We start from the raw sequence: 21108 nt of genomic DNA, 5'->3' as shown, positions 1-21108 counted from the left end.
ATTTATAACTGCACTTTAATCTACATCAACGCTTTCTAATGACAGGCCACTTTACTTGGGGTTTATTTGGATAACACTTTCTAAATACATTTCACTACCCCAGGCTAGTGGGCTGCCAAAATGAGGAAGCGGATTCTGTATGTGATATTTTTAAGGGGAAGGAGATGCCAAAAGCATTGCAGGAAGAAACCTATCCTTAAAGATTATTACCATGGTGTCTACCAGAGTGAGGAGTAGGTGGCATAATATTCTGAGATATAAATTCTCTGAGGCAGAACATAGAATTTTACTACCTAAATGTAATAAGATGTATTGTGCTATCAGCAAAGGCCATGGAGCTCTATGTGATTAAAATAAAAAAGGATCCAAGTATCTGCCTTTAACTACCATTTAATGATAATGATTTTTGTCTTTAGCATTTATATTGGAAATCAGGAAAGAGGCAAGCTGCAGGCTATCTGATAATAATGTGAATAATAATAACTAACAATTGCCCTCTCCTCCTCCCTACTTCTTAGCAGTCTATGTTTATTTTCAGAGAAAGTCCTTTTCCTTCATCTTAGTTTATACGGTAATCGAAATATTAGTTTAAAAATTGTGTTATACACCACATGCTGATGGAGGGAATTTGAGCATTAGATTTACATTAGGAAGGAGGACTCGGCAAAGGAGTACTAGGTATCACTCTCTTTTACATGTTATCTCATTTATTTTTCATGGCAACCCTTGAAGGTACATTATTGTCACCCATTTACTTTTACAAATGTGGAAAATTAGGCCCTATAAGCCACTAAGACACGTGATCTCACAACCAGCCAGTGGTGACCTGGCGCTGACTTGTACTAGGTGATGAAAGCCAGTTGTGAAATACTCAGAATTTTTGCTGGTAGCATAAAATTAGCCACGATGGAGTATTCACACCACGAAAATCAGCAAAGGCTAAAAGACAGGGCTCCAACTCTCCAGTCTGACCACCCCTCTTCAAGCACATTTACTGGCTTACCAAATTTCCATGAGTGGATTCAAACCCACGTTTGCACTGTATACAAAGCACCTACTCAGTTTCTTTCTTCCAAGTTTATGAAACATTTGGATTCCTAAAGAATTAAGAACTATCAAATTCAGAGCTTTGAAGATGCAAGTATGGAACAGCACTTGGAGGCACTTTCCCTTAATCCTTTGTTTTAATTTCTTCAGTGTTTTTCAAGTGTATTTTTTTTGCCTTCTTCATTTGATGGAAACTTATTGAGATTTGAAGTACTCTGTGTATTTTGTGTTTTTCTATTATGCCTTCTGGGATATTTAGCAGAACAATAAAATTAAGCTGGAGTATGAAGGCGAAATTGCTAGAAAACAGGTTAAGCCAAATAGTGTTGACTTTTATTATTGCTAAGTTTTATTATTTACCTAAAATGTCATCATGAATATAGTCACATTTCATACACTTTTATTTAATTTACAGATTGTAGCCATATTTTAAAAATTAATTTATAATCATTTCAGTCTCTAGCCTAAAAATATAGTACCTATGTTTTAGTATAGATACTAGTATATGCTACAGGCATACAAGTACAGCGTTCAAACGATCTTGAAAATTTCAAAATGACTGAGAAAGAAGTACTATCTTAGACTCTAAAATATAGCAAAATATTGAAAGAGTGTATGAACAATCTCCCCCACTTCCTAACAAAAGAAAATTAAAGAAATAACAACGACGTTAAAAGACATTCCCAAGCATTATTTTTTGGTTTTAAAACAGCATGCTTTTATATAATTACTAAGACATTACAAAGGCCCATGTAGAAATGTTCATTTGCTAAAGCTAATATTTGAAAAATCACATACATTCACACAAGATCTAAGAAATATTTATGTCCCTTTTTAATTTCAGGGGAGGCTACGGTCATGACGTAGGGAAGCGTCCTTGGATTGTAGGAGATGAGATTATTGTAGGCCTTATGAAGGACATTGTAGGTAAGTACAAAGCACAGTGAATTTTTTTTCCAAAAGAATTGTAAAGATGGGGCTGGGCACAGTAGCTCACATCTGTAATCCCAGCACTTTGGGAGGCTGAGGCAGGAGGATTGCTTGAGGTCAGGAGTTCCAGAACCAGTATGGGCAACCTAATGAGACCCTCATCTCTACAAAAAATTTAAAATTTAGCTGGGCATAGTGGCTCAGGAGGCTGAGATAGAAGGATACTCCTGAGCTCAGGAGTTTGAGGCTGCAGTGAACTATAATCATGCCATTGCATTCCAGCCTGGATGACAGAGTAAGACCTTGTCTCTAAAAAAAATAAATAAAAAAGGTGAACTAATATCTCTTTTATTATCCTGGGTGGAGCTGGAGCCCATTCTTCTAAGTGAGGTATCACAAGAATGGAAAAGGAAAAATAAGCACCACATGTCCTCACTATTAAATTGGTACTAATTGATCAACACTTATGTGCACATATGGAAGTAACACTCATCGGGGGTCGGGCAGGTGGCAGGGGAAGAAGGGATGGGTAAATTCACACCTAAGGGATGCAGTGCACACTGTCTGGGGGATGGGCACTCAGGTGGTGCAAAGGCAATATATGTAACTAAAGCATTTGTACCCTTGTAATATTCTGAAATGAAAAAAGAAAGAAAAAAACAAATTGTAAAGATATTATCATTTAGTTATAAACATAGGTTATATAGTCAAAATCTTATTGAAGAACATCCTGATTTTCCTTTACCAGTCAAGGGTAAGTATACCTTTAACTTAGACTGGTTCATGGAAAGATTGCTATAAAATAACGAATATAACCAGGTTATTTGATAGAAAAATAAAATATTTGTGATTTTTTTCTTGTATCCTTTAACAGTAATATTTACCACCCCATGAAAAACATATGCATTGTGTTAATTTATAATTAAACAAATTTCATAAAAATAAACTGACATCAATTTTCTATAATTTCACTATATGATAAAATGAACACTTACCTTCACATGCTAAAGGTGTGAAACACCAATCATGTTTTGACTCATTTTAGTTAAATCCTTGGTGATCAATTTAAATGTAGACTTAGTGTTATTGAAAATAATATAGCTGATGCTGTTTTGGTCTGTAATGTGTTTCCTAAAATGAGTTATATATATTATTGGTGGTATTCAAGATAGTTTTAGATGGTAAATGTGTTCACATCTTGATAAAAGTTTTTTATTTAATTGGATTTAATATTCAACATGGTCTGAAATCTTATGTGAAATTTAGAGTACTGAAAAAACATTAATGATATTTTAGCAATTAGAGGGTGTTATTTAGAAATATTTGAAGGCCTTAGAAAAAATCCCAACTTTCAAAATGCTTTTTTAAATCTCATTCCCCCATAAGCAAATATAAAAATACTTTTATTGCTTCATATCACTTGAATCTTGGCCAATAATCAGAAGACGAAATGAACCTCGGCTGGAAGGGAAATGGAATTAGAGTAGGGAAAGTTGGATTTACATGCAGAAAAACCTAAGGCAACTGGCAAATCATTAAAATCTGGGGAATGTCTTGGTTGTTCAAAAAATAATCATTGACCCTCAGCTGTATGTCAGGACTTGTGGCAGGCACTGAGGACATTACAATAGATAAGAACCCTTGCCATCTTATCCTCATGGGACTCCCAGTAAAGGAAGATACAAAGAAATGTAAAATTAATATATGTATATAATCAAGTAAAATACAAAGAAACATAGAATTAATTATTGTGATCCACATTACAGAAGAGACACAATTTTCCAGTTGATGGAGGACTGAACATAATGCATTTAATTATTCTTTTTTCTGAAATCTCACTAAGGAATTCTTAATGGAATTAGAAAATATTTAAAAATTCTAAACCCAAAGGACAAGCTGGGATGGTAAAGGACATGGTAGCCATGAAATTTGTGGAGCTGTAGCAGGTAGACAAGTGCTAACTGCTTTGTCCAAAAAATAAAACAAAACGAAAACAAAAAGTAAACCAAATCCTCATCTCCCAATGGGAAAAAAATGAAAAGCCACCTGCTTTTTCTTGCAGATCCTTCAAGGCTTGAGAAGTATTCAAATTAAGCCTCTCTAGAAGTAAAGATGAAAACAGGAATAAAAAAAAAAGATGATTTGTTTACAGTCTGTCTAAGATGTAATTAGGATCCCACATCCCCTTGCCCACTCAAAGCTGCCGGGTGAATCCTCCTACACTCCTACTCCAGAAGAATACTAGAGGGTTAGTCACTGGAGAAGGGAGAAGAAAGGGTCCCAGGTAAGGACATGTATACTGTTAGTCAGCTCAGGCACCATTACAAAACACCACAGACAAGATCTATTAAACAATGAAAATTTGTTTTTTCACAGTTCTGGAAACTGGAAGTCCATGTTCAAGGTGCCATCAGGACTGATTTCTGGTGAAGGTTCTCTGGCTTGCTGATGGCTACGTCCTCACTGTGTCCTCACATGGCCTTTCTTTTGTGCAATGGGGGAGAGAAAGATCTTTGGTTTTCCTCCCTCTTTTTATAAGATCACCAGTCTTATTGGATTAGATCCATGCTCTTAAGATGTCATTTAACTTTAGTTACCAATTTATAGCCCTATCTCCAAATATACTCACGATGGAGATGAGGGCTTCAACATATGAATTTGGGGAAACACAACTCAGTCCATAACACATGACATAGTGAAAACAAAAGGGTTAAATAAACATTTATCAACTTATAATCTAATTTAGCTGCTAGTACCTATGCAGGAGACTAGACAAGTCTCTGTGATATCTGGGCCACCTAAAGAGTCTGACATGGGGAAGTTTCTTGGCACAGTGGCCCATCACGTACACAGAGGAGACCACAGTCATGCTTAACACACCCAAAGTACAGGAAAATCTGTTTTCAGTTTATGAACCATATAAATGTGTTAACCTAATTTTTAAACAACCTCATAGAAAAGTTGTAAGCAAAAGCTCTATTTTCTAGTAGATATTATTGAGGAATCATTATACTACACAAGTTTGTTTTATATGCTATGTTGTAGAATAAGAATATCAACTTCTATTATAGTTTCAGATAAAAGATTGAGAATAAGCTGAAAAGGCTGCCTTGGATAGAAAGAGGTTAAATTAACAGATATATAGCAATAGTAAAAAAAAAAAATTAAATAGAAACCTCCATAGACCAGAAACACTGAAGCAAGGAGCAGGCAGAAGCCTGGACATGCAGTGTTTTGGGGGCAGCACATGGACCCAGGCTCAGTGTGTAGGACCTGAGTTAGGACTTGCATAAGAAGCTCCAGAGGGAATCTGTGCAGCCCAGATGCTTGGGTCTGTGCCAAGGGCCAGAATCTTTGTCAGCCAGGTCCAGTACAAGCTCCTGCCATACCAGTAGGTTCTCAGGAACACAGAGCGCTTGATCTGGCCGTCAGAATTGTCTCTAGGAGTATATATTCTGATGGAGGAAATTGCCACCTGAGCAATCCTGGGTTGCGTTTAAAGGTGTGTTAAATAGTTGGTTAACAAAGCCTACATTTGTTTTTATTCTTTAGCAGCCAATTGTGTTCGTTCAAATGTCTAACATGTAAACAAAAACCCTGAAAAAAAAATCCACAATTAAATCAACCAGAGAATGTGTGTTTTCCTTAGCTGTGGATTTTTTTTTTATACCTCTTTATTAGGTTTGCTTTCAGAACGTAAACTACATTCTAATCTTGTTATATTGTGCTTAATATTTATCATCCTGTAAAGAGGAGTTAGGATGTTTATATACAGGCCAGGGAAGTGGTAAGGTGATATTATTCAGTGAGATTTATTTATGAAGCCAATAAACCCTGCAAAAACATTTCCTTCGACCATTTAAAAGTTTACAGCTCTATTGCAACTTATTAAATGTGTAAGTGTTTTGTTGCCCAGTAAATACACGTATGTCACATAAAGATCCCTGAAATTTCAGACCAACCACCTCATTATCGTTACTAAGGAAAAAGGAAAAAAAAGAAGACTATAAATCTTGTCTTGTTTAGAAAAGTAAAAGGACTGAACTTATTTTAAATCTTTAAAAGAAAATTTGTCAACCCTAGCTGTAGGGGTTTTCTGCTTGTCTTTGAAATACCGCACAGAGTGATACAATTTATATTTTGGCTCACAAGACTATCCCTACTTCAGACACCATCACAAGTCCCAGGAGCCACCCATACTTCTGACCAACAAGCTGTAAATTCAGGGATTTCCACCACACCATACTTGGGTTCCTAATTTGCAAGAGCAGCTCACAGCACTCAGAAAAACACGTATCAGTTTATTATAAAGGACCCAACTCAGGAACAGCCAATGGAAGAGAGGCACAGGTCAAGGTAATGGTGGGAGAACCCAGTGGCATGGAGCTTCCATGCCTTCTCTGAGCATGCCACCCTCTCAGCACTCAGAGGTGCTTTCCTACCCATGAGGGCTCTGAGTGTCATTATTCACGTGTGTTCGTAGAGCTCAATTTCCAGCTCTCCTTCTCTCCCAGGAGGCCAGTGGGTGGAGCTGAAAGTTCCAATCCTCTAATCCCTCTAATCTCTTGTTCTTTCTGGTGGCTGTGCTGAGACTAGCTAGGAGTCCCACCCCTAAGTCACCTTATTAGCATAAACTCAGGTGCTACCTAAAGGAACTTTTTATGAATAACACAAGATATTTTTATCACTTGGAAAACTCTAAGGATTTTGGGAGCCCTGTGCCAGGAACTGGAAGCGAAGATCAAATAGTCCCTGTTATACCACACCTGTGGGACAAACTTCATTTAGCTTTCTACACCTTTGTCTTTGAATGCCGTATTAATTAAAATAGAGATGTTTGGTCCCAAAATATAATATGGGATATACAAGACAGCAAATATTTCTTGAAATGGGCCGTCAGTTTTGTAGATGTGAAACTCATTAAACAAAATATATTTGACTTCCTAAAATCTCAAACCTTATGTGACAAATGCATTGTCACATTTCATTCGAAATATTTTTCGTGAACGAAGGGGATCTTTAGTTTAATGATTATTTTGTTAAATATCTGTTTTGTTCTCTACAATTCACAATTTATCAGGGGAAATATTTCTACTATGTTTTTTGTTGAACAGAATATGAATTAACACTTTGTTTTTTTTTTTGTTTTTTTTTTTTTTGAGACAGAGTCTCACTTTGTTGCCCGGGCTAGAGTGAGTGCCGTGGCATCAGCCTAGCTCACAGCAACCTCAGACTCCTGGGCTTAAGTGATCCTACTGCCTCAGCCTCCCGAGTAGCTGGGACTACAGGCATGAGCCACCATGCCCGGCTAATTTTTTTTGTATATATATTTTTAGTTGGCCAGATAATTTCTTTCTATTTTTTTTGGTAGAGACGGGGTCTCACTCTTGCTCAGGCTGGTCTCGAACTCCTGAGCTCGAGCGATCCACCCGCCTCGGCCTCCCAGAGCTAGGATTACAGGCGTGAGCCACCGCGCCCGGCCTGAATTAACACTTTGCAAAATGAATTATAAACAATATTTTAAAAGCTTGGTGTTTACTTATTTATTTTACATTTCAGTAACTATTATAATCTTCCAAATTCTTTACTTTTCAAATTGGAGATATTAGTCAGAGAAATGATCCTTATGTCCAATTGAAAAATGAATTATTAGTTCACTCTTTGCTTTAATAGAAACTAATTCTTTCAGAAGGTATTTTTGTGTATGTGTGTGTTGATTTTGTTTGCAGACCCCACGTAGGTTTCCTTTTTACCCCGGATTACTAGAGTTACTAGGAAGTTCTGAGAAAAAGCTGGTTAAGTTTGAGCTAACAAAAACATTTAATAGTTTCTAATTTGTTTCCAGTGTGCATGTGTTGTATTGCTATTTGTTAGCATTTTTCCTCCAATTGTATAAGAAATTTCAGACCCTCTTTGGAAGTAGGTGTGGTTTAAATCATAAAATGATTAAAATAATTGCATGGTAACTACAGTAAAGAGTAGCAAAAGTCAAATTTGTTTTCCTACTTGTTAGGCTACCTGAATGTGCCATGATCAAACAGACGTGTTGTATATTTTGGGTCAAGATTGAATCTCCCAGCTTCTTAAAACATAGCCTTTATTTCACCATAAAATTTCTCAAAGAAAGTAACAGCAGGATCATAAAAATTATTATGTGTACAAATTGATAGAGTAGATAGAGAAGAGAAAAAGATATTTATTCATAGACATAGAAAAGAATTTCAATTTCAGATGAGAAGAAAAACTATTAATAAAACATTCTATATAGAGCCAATAGTTCTGCAAAACATGGAATAATTTTCCCTTATAATTAATGTCATATTATCAAGATGCTAGAAATAAAATTGCTGAAGAATATTGTTAGTACTATTATTAAGCCTACTTTTCCCTGGGTACATAAAAATCACAAAGGGCTAGCCTCATGCATTTGGGCTTATAAAAATGTTGTAATGTGAACATAAATTTGCTTTATGAAACTTTATTGACCCTCAGAGAAGCAATAATCCCTGAAATCTCTCCCCCAACAGTTGCAGGCCCTTAGCCATGTACTGGCCAGCTCTAGAGGCCACAGAAATGTGTTATTTGGAAAATGGAGTGTAAAGTTCTTGGACTTAGCCTAATTACACACCCGACAGCCAAAATCCACAATAACATTTGCATCTGCTTAAAGAATACACAGAACATGGTATGGCAGTTAGGAGACCCCCTAATGCATCCTCTTATCAAATAGTAAGCAGGTGGGGGCCTTGTCATCTTCATTTTGCAAAAGGTTTGAAATTATGTTAGGATTGGAAAGACACAGAAAGAACTTGGTTATGAGTCTAGGTCTAGGTCTCCTATTTTTGACTTAAGTCAAATACACACATTATCTGTAAGCAATACTTCCAAATGGAATTCTAGACAAAGATTATTATTATTATTTTAGTTTTTTCTAAGAGACTTTCAGTAAGTTAGTTCATTTCTTTGGATATCAGCTTCCTCACGGATAAAATAAAGAAAATCAGAGTAGATACCTCATCTGGTTGCTGTGAAGACTGAGATAATGTAAGTCACATATTTAGAAATGTCAGCACATGGTAAAGGCTCCATAAATGTTAGCTTGCCAGGCTTTCAGACAAGAAGGCAGTGCTTGCATTTAACTGAGGTTCACCTTCTGGCAAAGAAAACAATGATGTCCAATAAATAAATAAACAAATACTAAAGAGGCAGGAAAGCAGTCTTTGAAAGAGAGTCCTGACCCATACTCATCTCAAATGAAGTTATTCAAATCTTGACACTTAGTGCAGTGAGTCACAGATGACCTTCTGAAGCAAAGATCCCTTCAAAACCTGATAAGCTTTCTGGAAGCTTTTTAAAAAATTTCCCCTTAAGTACTAGTAGTTGTTGATGTTTCTATGATACAATAAGTCAAAGCAATTGGGGGAAAAAGAATAAATAAAAGCAACTTGAAAAGATTTTGGTTTACTTTAGAAAAAAAGATTTATTTTCTTATGGAATGCAGATGATATTGAAATATTTTCTTAGCACAATGTTGGTTTCAGAAACCTAATCTGAACCAAAAAAGATAGGTCAATTAGGTAAATTTTCTTTTGAAAATACAGTCATGCCTTAAAGATATTGTGGCCTTGGTTTCAGACCACCACAATAAAGTGAATATCGCAATAAAGTGAGTCACACAAAGTTTTTGGTTTCCCAGTGCATATAAAGTTATGTTTACACCACACTGTCGTCTATTAATTGCGCAATAGCATTATGGCTGAAAACACAATGGAGTTACTTTAATTAAAAAATACTTTATTGTTAAAAAAGACTAATGTTGCTCTGAGCCTTTAGGGAGTCATAATCTTTGTTGGTGGAGGGTCTTTCCTCCATGTTGACGGCTGCTGACTGATCAGGTGGTGGTTGCTGAAGGTTACGGTGGCTGTGGCACTTTCTTAAATAAGACAGCAATGAAGTTGGCCACATCAATCAACTCTTCCTTTCACGAAAGATTTCTCTATAACAGACCACGCTATTTGATAGCATTTTACTACTTTCAACATTGCAGTCAATCCTCTCAAACCCTGCCATTGCTTTATCAACTAAGTGTATATAATATTCTAAATCCTTTATTGTCATTGCAGCAATGTTCACAGCATCTTCACCAAGAGTAGAGTCCATCTCAAGAAACCGCTTTTCTTAGCTCATGCATAAGAAGCACTTTCTTCTAAGTTTTATTATGAGATTACAGCCATTCAGTCCCATCTTCAGGCTCCACTTCTAATTCTAGTTCTCTTACTTTTTCTGCAACATCTGTAATCCTTTCCTCAGCAAGTCTTGACCCCTCAAAGCAGCCATGCAGGTTGGAATCAACTTCTTCCAAACTTCTATTAATGTTGATATTTTGATCTCCTCCCATGAATCTCAAACGTTCTTAATGGCAGCTGGAATGGTGAATCCTTTCTAGGATATTTTCAATTAACTTTTCCCAGATCCACGAGAAGAATCACTGTCTGTGACAGCCAGCTATAGCCCTAGGAAATGTAGTTCTTAAATAATAAAACTTGAAAGTCAAAATTACTCCTTGATCTGTGGGCTGCAGGATGGATGCCGCGTTAGCAGGCTAGAAAACAGCATTAACCTCCTTGAGCATCTCCCTCAGAGCTCTTGGGTGACTAGGTACATTGTCAATGAGCAGCAATATTTTTAAAGGAATCCTTTTTTCTAAGTAATAAGTTTCAACAGTGGGCTTAAAATATTTAGTGAACCATGTTGTAAACAGATATGCTGTCATCCAGGCTTTGTTGTTCCATTTATAGAACACAGACAGAGTAGATTTAGTATCATTCTTAAAGGGCTTTAGGATTTTCAAAATGGTAAATAAGTATTGGTTTGAACTTGAAGTCACTAGCTGCTTTAACTCTTAATAAGAGGATCAGCCTGTCCTTTGAAGGTTTGATGATGGGCATTGACTTCTCTAGCTATGAAAGTCCTAGATGGCATCTTCTCCAAATAAAAAGCTATTTCACCTACACTGAAAAATCTGTTGGTCAGTGCAGCTACCTTCCTCAATGATCTTAGATCTTCTGAATAACTTGCTGCAGGTTCTACATCGGCACTCACTGCTTCATCATGTACTTTTTTTTCCCCCAAATATTCAACTTGAGACAAGTTCATTAGTAATTTCACAGGCTGGTTGTGACCTCACTTGCTCTCTCAGCAACCCAAAGGGTTGTGTCGGACAGGACACCTCATTGCTCTTCTTCCAGCCAGCTTTAAAGACTCCAGACACAACCAGCCTGGAAACAGTCTCAGCATGTATAATCTCAAGTCATCTTGTTAATGCAGACACCTCTGAGGTCCCCAAGAAACCTTTGGCAGGGTTGTCTAAACTGAAGCCTTGAGAGAGAAATGGTTTCAAGCTGGAAACAGACAAATTCACCTAATGCTCATCCCCACATCCCTCTGGTATAGAAAAGTACTGTTTTTGAAGACTGAATTTCCTCTTGAAGTGTACTGCACTATGTCCTTAAAGTAGGTGAAAACTTTGGGAATAAAATCTGCAGTCTCAAACAGCACTGCCCTGGGTATTTCTATTTCCTTAGTAGCCTTTCTACAGGCCCTTCTGGAATGGCCTATGATATTGACTTCCCTATCCATGATCTCGGTTGCCTTGTTTGTTTTTGTTGAGACAGAGTCTCACTGGCCTGCCCTGGGTAGAGAGCAGTGGCGCCATTGTAACTGCACCCTCTGGCTCCTGGACTCTAAGCAATCCTGCCTTAGCCTCCCAGGTAGCTGGGACCACAGGTGCGCACCCCAATGCCCGGCTGATTTTTTTTTTTTCTTGTCTTTTTGGTAGAGATGGGGTCTTGCTCTTGCTCAGGTTAGTCTCCAACTTCTTAGCTCAAGTGGTCTTCCTGCCTCGGCCTCCCGGAGTGCTAGGAATACAGGCGTGAGCCCCTGCACCCAGCCCCTTCTCCATGATCTCAACTCCTCAAATGTGCTCTAGACTTCAGGATGCAAAAACATTCATTCCACTGAGTCGGGTGAGCAAGATGATAGGTAAGACTCTTTTGGTCCAAACGTTATCCAGGGAATACTTCATTTGGGCCAAATGAGGGATTAATCCAAAGAAAATTAAAGAAACAATTACTCCTGCTCCTAGTACTATACTCTCTTGTGAACAATGACCATAACTTACATTTCCATTGGTAATGTTGAATGCCATAGTGTAAGCATAGAAGGAAACTTGATTTAAAATCATGGACTTTATCCCTTTTGCTGGCATTATTGACAGAAATACCATGGGCACCAGGAAAGTCAAGAAAGCTGCAGGTCAGGACACACTGTTGAGAGGCTCCTCTTCAAAGCTTCTTGTAACCCTTGGTCCTCCAAGTCACGTCTAGATGCATCTTCATTTGTGAATAGTAGTTGCACCTATTTCCCTGTTTTTCTAATTGAAATGACCAAATCTGTGGGATCTAATAATTTTCCCCACTGACGAATTGTTAAACAAAAGGTTGGCATTCGTTATTCCAGAGGTGCTCAGGGGGCTCCATGCAGGCAGGGACACCTCTGCACCCTGGGAGCCACCCAGCATCCATGCTTCTTCCTCTTTCTCCTAGGACCTATGTCTACTTTGCACTTTTATGTTTCTTTCCTTAAAGCTCAGGAACCAACCTCTGCTAGCTTCCAACTTTTCTTTTGCAGTTTCCTCACCTCTTTCAGACTTCACAGAATTGAAGATAGGTGGGGCCTTGATCTGGGCTGGGCTCTGGCTTACGGGAATGTTGTGGCTGGTTTGAACTTCAATCCAGACCACTCAGACTTTCTCCATATCAGCACTGAGGCTGTTTCACCTTCTTATCATCCCTGTGTTCACTGGAATAACACTTTTAATTTCCTTCTAGAACTTTTTCTTGCATTCTTGACATGGCTAACTGGCGCAAGAGGTGCAGCTTTCAGCTTATGTTAGCTTTGGACTTGCCTTCCTCTTTAAGCTTAACATTTCTATCTTTTGATTTAAAGTGAGAGACATGAAACTCTTAGAGGTTATTGTAGGGTTATTAATTGGTCTAATTTCAATATTTTAGTGTCTCAGGAAATAGGAAGGAGACAGGGAAATGACCAGTTAGTGGAGCAATCAAAACACACATGAAACTTATGGATGAAGTTTGCCATCTTATATGGGCATGGTTTATGGTGCCTTAATATAGTTACAATGGTAATATCAAAGATCACTGACCACAGACCATCATAACATATAATAATAATGAAAAGTTTGAAATATTGCTAGAATTACCAAAATATGACACAGAGACATGAAGTGAGCAAATGCTGTTAAAAAAAAAAAATGGCACTGGTAGACTTGACCCATGCAAGGTTGTCACAAGACTTCAGTTTGTAAAAAACACAATAAGGTAATGTGCAACAAAACGAGATATTGCTATATGCTAAAAATCAGTCTGCTGTGGCTCTTTGATGTTAAGAATGCTTGATTCTTCAGTGCCTTTAGCTTATATTTGTAAGAAACACTTCTGTTAATGTTTTGAAACTTTAATATTCACACCACCCCCAGTTACACGTGTGTGCACATTCATGCGTGCTAAATAGACTGACCCTGTCCTTGGACAAAGTTCAGTAGCAGGTGAATTTTATTTAAAGTGGTCCATGGTGCAATAATTCAAATAGAGGAGGGATTATTTAAAAAGAACTTGTCCAAGAGAGAGCATGCCATTGAAAAGTGAGGTGAGGAATGACCTCTGTTCCTCTTGTTACTCGATGCCAAGTGTAAATGTACATTAATTCAGCCCAGCACATCTAGGGGTGGGCATGTATGTAGATTCATCACATTCTCTTGCCCAAAAAGTTTTAGGTGATCTAAATGAACACTGTATTGTCAGGAGAACAAAAATTTCCCAAGAATCTATGTTTTAGTCAGAATGTAATATTAAAGCAAAAATAGAATGTCTGAGCTTCTATAGAAAGTCCCCCACTTCCTGCCTCTTGCATTTCTTTTTTTCATTTTGTGATAACTACCATGTTTTCTTTTTTTATTTTCTTCTCTTTTCGAATGCCACTGTTTCTACTAATTCTGCTTTCTCTTTATATTATTTTTCCTTCCTTTCTCCTTCCACTCACCCTGCCAATTTTTTTTTTTAATAAATGGTTTTCAGAAAAGATGCATGTTAATAGTTAACAGGGAGTCAAGGATAAGATCAGGTTGGATATCTTAGATACTATTTGTTTTAGAAATAACAGAAAAATTTACACCATAGTGTAAAGAAATGAATATAATAAAGCTGGCAATATGTGTATGTATATGTGTATATATATATATACATATATATATAATTTTTGAGACAGAGTCTCGCTCTGTTGCCCAGGCTAGAGTGCCGGGGCCTCAGCCTAGCTCACAGCAACCTCAAACTCCTGGGCTCCAGTATTATGTCTAGAAGAAATTTTATTCAGTGCTAGGGATATGGAATGAGATTGTTCTTATTGTCCCTTGACTTCAGATCTTTGCTTTACAATGACCAGTGATATATATATTAGCACCCGCCACTTGTTCACTAACCTTGTATATCAAATGCAGAAATCCATATGTTAAATGCAATAAGAAGTTTTCCTTGACCAGATGAAGATGACAGGAGCTTCCTTAAATGGCTATGTTGAAATATAAATTCCTAAATTATACACTATTTCCATGGCCTTTCTGTCCAGTGAACTTATCCTAGACTCTATCTATTAGATTTATTATTCCACTTACTGGCTATTCTTTTAAAATGGGACTATATCAGAAATATCTCTTTGGATAGAAAATGTAGGACTTATGTTATGCATTTTCTCTAACATGTAGTACAGCCTTACAAATGTTAAGGTACACAGCCTATTTTTCTCAGGGATAGTAAGGAGATATAAGAACTCAAAACATGGGAGGTACTAATATTGCTGTTATTATGCTATAAATTCTTAAGCAGCTAATGTATTCTCTAGGTCTGTTTCTAGTGTCAAAAGCCTTGTTAAAAGGAATTAGATCATATTATGATTATGTAGGGGATATCCTAATACCGCATATTTTCTCAGCAGACACTACACATCTATATTATCTTTTATCTCAGTGTGTATGAATAAACCCCAGAGCTATTTAGGTCATTGTATTTTGCTGTGTAGTTCTTTTGTCTTGTTATATATCTCACTGTAATAACAATGAATTATGTTTTGCAAAGTAGCACCTTTTATTAAAGGTGCATTTTAATTTGATATCAGAAACAGCCAGCTTTAAAACTGTAATTGGCCTTAATGCCTTATTAGATTCCTTTTGGAGATACACTTACCACAAAAATGTACTCTTTGGGAATTTGACAGACTAGCTGATAATAGGATATATCATTTTTATTTTCCAGGAAAAAGCAAATGCTTCATTATTGAGTTGTTATTTACTACATGAAAAAGGAAATATAATTTTTAGCTAGGCGTGTGCATGTTAGTTCAGATATCATTTGATTAAATGAGTCAAGTGGGAAAGCTTCCATTTCTTTGTGATGACACATCAAATATGCCCTTATCTCTAAATGCATTAAGAATGATCAAGTGAAGCTTCCTACTTCGTTTTTCTAAGTATCTTTAGAAATAATAAAAACATCTAAATTATGATATGTTTATTTTGCAGGAGCCAATGAGAAAGAAATTGCCTTAATGAATGCTTTGACTGTTAATTTACATCTTCTACTGGTGAGTTTCCTTTCCCACCAATGTTTAGAATACATTCATTTACAGAATCTGATGTTTTTCTATCTTTAATTCATGAGCATCTGGTGGTTTACTTATTTAAAAATAAATTGTGAGGTTATTTTCATTTTTACCAGGAAATGCTGGACCATGATATAATGGCTTCTTCCTAATCATGGAAGAGTTGACTCTTGCAAAGAGCTTTAGAATAATGAACAGTTCTTGTGTCAGAAAATAAGGAATAAGAGTCACAGTGAATGAAAAGGGAAACTGCTTGCAGGCATACAAAACAATGATGTACAAATGCCAGCAAAGCATTGAACTCTTTGGAAAGACAATTTTCCAGTATGTTAGGCTTCAGCAGATTGGGAATTATGGATCATCATACTTTTGTGGATTAATTTTTGGGAAGTAGGTTAAAAGACTTGGAAAATAAAGCTAAATTGAAGAAAAGGGATCTACTACCTTAAATGAGTTCCTATGTTTAAAATACTTCTTTCGTCTTTAATACTCAATAAAATATCAGATGTATTCTCAATTTGGGATGTGACATCTATAGTAATTGCTTGATGTTTTGAAAAATCTTGACTTCATTGTGTAAGTATGTTTTGGAAACATATCTACATGTTCAGACATCCTTGGATTTGACGCCCAGCTAAATTACTTAATGCCTATTTGACATTGGACGAGCTTTTGGCATCTGTATGTCTTAATAGTCTCCTTTGTAAAAATGAGGACAGTAATACTTACCTCAAAGAGCTGTACTAGGATTAAATGTGATAATATGTGAAAGTTGCTTTTGCACTGGCCAGTGATCAAGACCCAATAATAGCTATCACTTTCATTGTTATCACCAATCTCATTCCCCAAGAACTGTGTGGAGAGATGAAAGAGCTCCGCTGAACAAACGAATTACTTCTTGCTGGTGCCTCTAGGAATGGCAAATGTTTTATGTTAGAGCTAAGGTACTTTTAGTTGGACCCAAAATAAAATCCCATAAAATATTAAAACAGTGGGAATGTTGTGCTGTGGAAACCAAAGTGGCAGTATAACAGAAGTCAATATATGTACACGGAACATAATATTTTGGTGTCATACTACAGAAACTACCATGAAATGCTTTGGGAAGATAATTTTTCAATTAATATTTAAGTAAAGTTTGAGGATTTATTTTTATCTGATTCACATTTTCCCCTGAATTGGCTTTTTTATTGATAAACATAATGAGCCAGTATCTTCTTTCTGTTTATAATTCACTGGAAATAAGGCTAATTGAAAAGATACCCCAGCAGACATTGTAGAAGTTTAATTACTTAATGTCTTTAAAATGCTGGAGATTATAACATGAAAGTGTGGTGTAAATGAACAAATGCATAAATTGTGCATTAATGCTTTTTCAATAAATCTGCTTCATTGTAGTTATCATTCTTTAAGCCTACGCCAAAACGGTATAAAATTCTTCTAGAAGCCAAAGCCTTCCCTTCTGATCATGTAAGGATTTCTTTAAATTATATTTATGTTCTTTCTATTCTTCCTAGAGGAGCATATCATTTTCCTGACTTGAATGTTTATTCACTAGTCTTTTCCAAGTAACCTTACAATAAAAAGATCTGTCAAATGCTTTTGATTTAGGCATTTTTTTCATAGATTGTAACTTTATTTCTTTTGTTCAAGTAAAACATGTGCTAAGGGAAGAAAGGATTGAATAGGAACATTGATTTATTAGTCTTTTTAAAGATATTGAGCAAACTGCTATTCTAAATCATGTGCAGTTATGTTGTATTAATATTTTATTTGTATATGAAACCAAATCAATACAAACCCCAGTTCTTAGCCCGTTAGCTACATAGAATAAGAATATAAACTTTTATTTGTCCCTTTGTTCTCATAGCATGCTAGCATAATTATTGGTGCTTTATTATAAAACATTTGTTAGCAATTAAAAATATTTCTTGTGGTTCACTAAAATAAAATCATGCTACTTTATCAGCAATTTACTTAATAAGAAATTTGATTGTTCTAGACACAGACACAGATAAAAAGTACATTATATGAGTTTCAAGTCAGTGACAAATTAAAAAAGTAAAAGCACATTGTATATTTCAGTTTCAGTGTTAGAAAAATTTTATTTATTTATATTATTACTATTCTGACCTACACCTTATAATTTTTTGGACATGTTATTATGTCACAATTAATATCTGTTACCTTACTAAAATGGATCAGAATTCTAATATTTTCAAAAGATTCCAGGTAATTCCTATAATTGCTTATTCCCATACACATCTCGTACTCTCAAGGAATTAAAGTTATTCTTTCTAAGTTAAGCCATTTCTGTATCCTGTGTTCAAGCATAGCAAGTCTATACTACTCACCTTGGTTATTCTGTAAATTCTGGTTTTGACTTAGATGATTTAATATCTTATTCCAAAAATCTCTTGTGGCTCCCTAAGTCTAGATGACGTCTACATTTTCATTCTTCTCTAATATGTAACATTTCAAATTCAGATTCCTCCATGTAAATTATATTAAGCTGTTCCTCTCCGATGTGTTTTGTTTAGGTCTCTTAACCTTGACCTTGGATTTAATATAATGTTTGTATTGTTATTTTATTATTTGTTTTTAGTGTTCTTTTTAATGTACTTCTATGCTTTCAGCTTAATTTAATAAACAGATTATCTTTCTTTTCCAGTATGCTATTGAATCACAGCTACAACTTCATGGACTTAACATTGAGGAAAGTATGCGGATTATAAAGCCAAGAGAGGTATATGAGAAAGAAATATTCATCATGCTTCTATTTAGTATTGATTTTCTCTTTGTTTTCCTCAAGTTTATTATCTTGATTACTTTAATGGAACTTTCAAGAAAGAATAAAAGACCTATAGTTCTGTTACTATTAGATTGCTTTGCTTAAAACAGAGAATGCAGATGTGTATTTATTTTCATTTTTCAAGGGCTAGCCACATGGCAAGCAAACTATTTTCCTATTAATACCACTGCAGTCTTCCATATCCTTCAATGGGATGGGAAGAGGGTGGCAAACTGGTGTATCATTTTCAGTTTCAAATGTCATTGCCCATTGGTGCCATTAAAATCATGTTAAAGACCAGTAATACTTGTTGAAATTGAGTGATAATTATCTTTCATATCCCTCTTTAATCTAAGTATCAAACATTTCTTTTGCATTTAGACTAGGGTAGAAAAAGGGATGTGGTGTAGTGGAAAAAGCTTAAGCTTTACAACTTGGCTAATAGACACTAGTGAAATCCCAGACCCTGCAACTTACTGGATATGTGACTTTGGGGAAATTGCTTTATCTCTTTGAGAATCCTTATATTTAAACAGGTAGCAAAGGATACATCGAATCAGGCTTGACCATATGTTCATGATCTAAAACAGTGTGTATTTTATATTAATAGAGATATAAGGCTCAGCTGTACAGACTTTGACATATACACCCTGCAGCTTGTGTAATTTATCACCAAGAGAATTATACAGAATAAATTTTTGGTTTCACATATGATGCTCCCAGGCTGCTAAGCCAATGTCTGAACAACTACGTCTTTCAACCCAGAATTACTTTGAAGAAATTAAAGACCTACTGTATTCATTTCCATTTGCCCACATGCAATAAATTAATGAGATTAAAAAGTTCTCACACCTGTGAGGGGATATAAATTGTTAACTTATAGCATAAATGAACATGGGTGCTAATTATCACAAGTTTTAATGTTATAAGTGACCAGGGTTGTGGGGTCTCATGAGTTAATCATAGTCTTGAGACCACTCTTGAGCATTACATACAAGTCAACGTGAGAGAAGGCCGTATCCTACCACCAAGAAATATATTTCTTACTTGCTTAATACTGATTCTTTAAAGAAGTAAAGTATTAATATATATAATACCTTTTTTTGGAATTATGGTGGGCAAACAACTAAATTTATTTAAGAATAAAGAGTTTTAAATTGCCAAGTTATTAACTTTTCTTAGAATTTTTCTTATAATTAATGAAATTCTTTTTATATATATAAGTTACACTTCACTTAATAATTCAGAGATTTCAGTATCAATATTGGTTTTATAGATGCCTATTTTGTAAACAAGTTCCACACTTCTTCAGGTAGAGAGTGTATTATGCACACACACACACACACACACATACACACTCTGAACATGGAGCAGAATAATTGGCAAATAGCAAGAATTATGAAAAGTTAAAAATAAATGGAAGGATAATATCTTAATGAGCTTTCCCCAAATATTAACGAAAATATTAATGATATATTGACCTCAAAATCATCTCATATTTAGCAATGGAGAAAATTTATAAAAAAATAAGTAGACCAGAATCTGTATTTAACTGATTTCTTTCAGCCCATGTTTTTTGCAAGACCAAATCTAAATTCACTCACTATTTTCACAAAGTAGTCAATTATTAGTTGTAGTGGGGAAATATGGGCCAAAAACCCTCTACAATAATGAGTTTTACTGATTTTTATTGATCTTTAGATTAGTTTGGAGAGATTTTACTCTTAAGCTAATAGAAGATATTGGCTAGGTAGCACCCAGATGAAAGATGTATAAGTGGGTTTTTTTTTCTGAAGAAAAATAACAATATTAGATTCAAAAAAGTGCAATACTGATTTCCAACTGTTTATCTTCTTATATAATATTTGTGGTGTTTTATTGGTTGGAAATAAGGAGAAAACTATTTATTAGAGGATTCAAGCAATTAGGCTTTTGTGAAGACTTATACTGTAAAGATCCCTTTTCCTATTTTATCATTTTTTAGTAATAATAAGCAAGCTCAAATGCTGCTCTTTTGCCAGATTTTTGAAGAGACTTATTCTGAAAATAATTTTTGTTTTTTCTCATAATGGAAAAGAGTTCATGATGAAATGTATATGGGTGAATATGAAGTGACAAATATATTGTTGTTGATATGACATAACTTGTGCCTAACTTGACTTAGGGGGAAGAAATCCTAAGAATAGAGGATATCCTTGAAGTAATTGAGAAGGAAGGAGACTCAATTGCAGTGATCCTGTTCAGTGGGCTGCATTTTTATACTGGGCAGTTGTTTAATATGCCTGCCATCACCAAAGCTGGACAAGCAAAGGTATGTATCCTTTCCTCCTCGCCACCTCACCCTGACCATTGCCCGGCTGAAGAAGGTTCTAACTGCACTTCTAGGGAAGTACCTTTGTGTCTGTGTAAAATTATGTTAAGCGTTAAGAAAAGAATAAGCCTTACATTTTTAAAAAATGGTAGTCTTTCTTTTTTGCTTTGGGCATCTCTATTTAAATCACTTTTTGCCACTTTTGTGGTCTCACCTCCTTACTAACAGCTGCTGTCTCGGTGGTTGCCTCTAGTCAGCAGGACAGGCAAGCTTCCTGCAGGTGATGTCATTGGTAGTT

General features: G+C 35.7%; 1 protein-coding gene across 6 annotated transcripts in view; it reads left to right on the top strand.

Moving 5' to 3' along the window:
• Positions 1–21108, top strand: part of KYNU (kynureninase) — a 124800-nt gene that overhangs the window by 30876 nt on the left and 72816 nt on the right. For 4 of the 6 annotated variants that reach the window (XM_045558883.1, XM_045558888.1, XM_045558889.1 and 1 more), the window contains exons 4-8: positions 1892–1974; positions 15629–15690; positions 17107–17178; positions 18380–18454; positions 20664–20810. In XM_045558883.1, the coding sequence (XP_045414839.1) occupies positions 1892–1974; positions 15629–15690; positions 17107–17178; positions 18380–18454; positions 20664–20810 (439 nt within the window). The remainder of the gene's footprint in view (positions 1–1891; positions 1975–15628; positions 15691–17106; positions 17179–18379; positions 18455–20663; positions 20811–21108) is intronic. The other 2 variants (XM_045558886.1, XM_045558885.1) reach the window with 2 other exon arrangements.

This window comes from Lemur catta, chromosome 8 (genome assembly GCF_020740605.2).
Source record: "Lemur catta isolate mLemCat1 chromosome 8, mLemCat1.pri, whole genome shotgun sequence".
NCBI classification, from domain to species: Eukaryota; Metazoa; Chordata; class Mammalia; order Primates; family Lemuridae; genus Lemur; species Lemur catta.
Note: the sequence above shows the minus strand (reverse complement) of the source record. Positions and strands in the feature narration are given on the sequence as shown.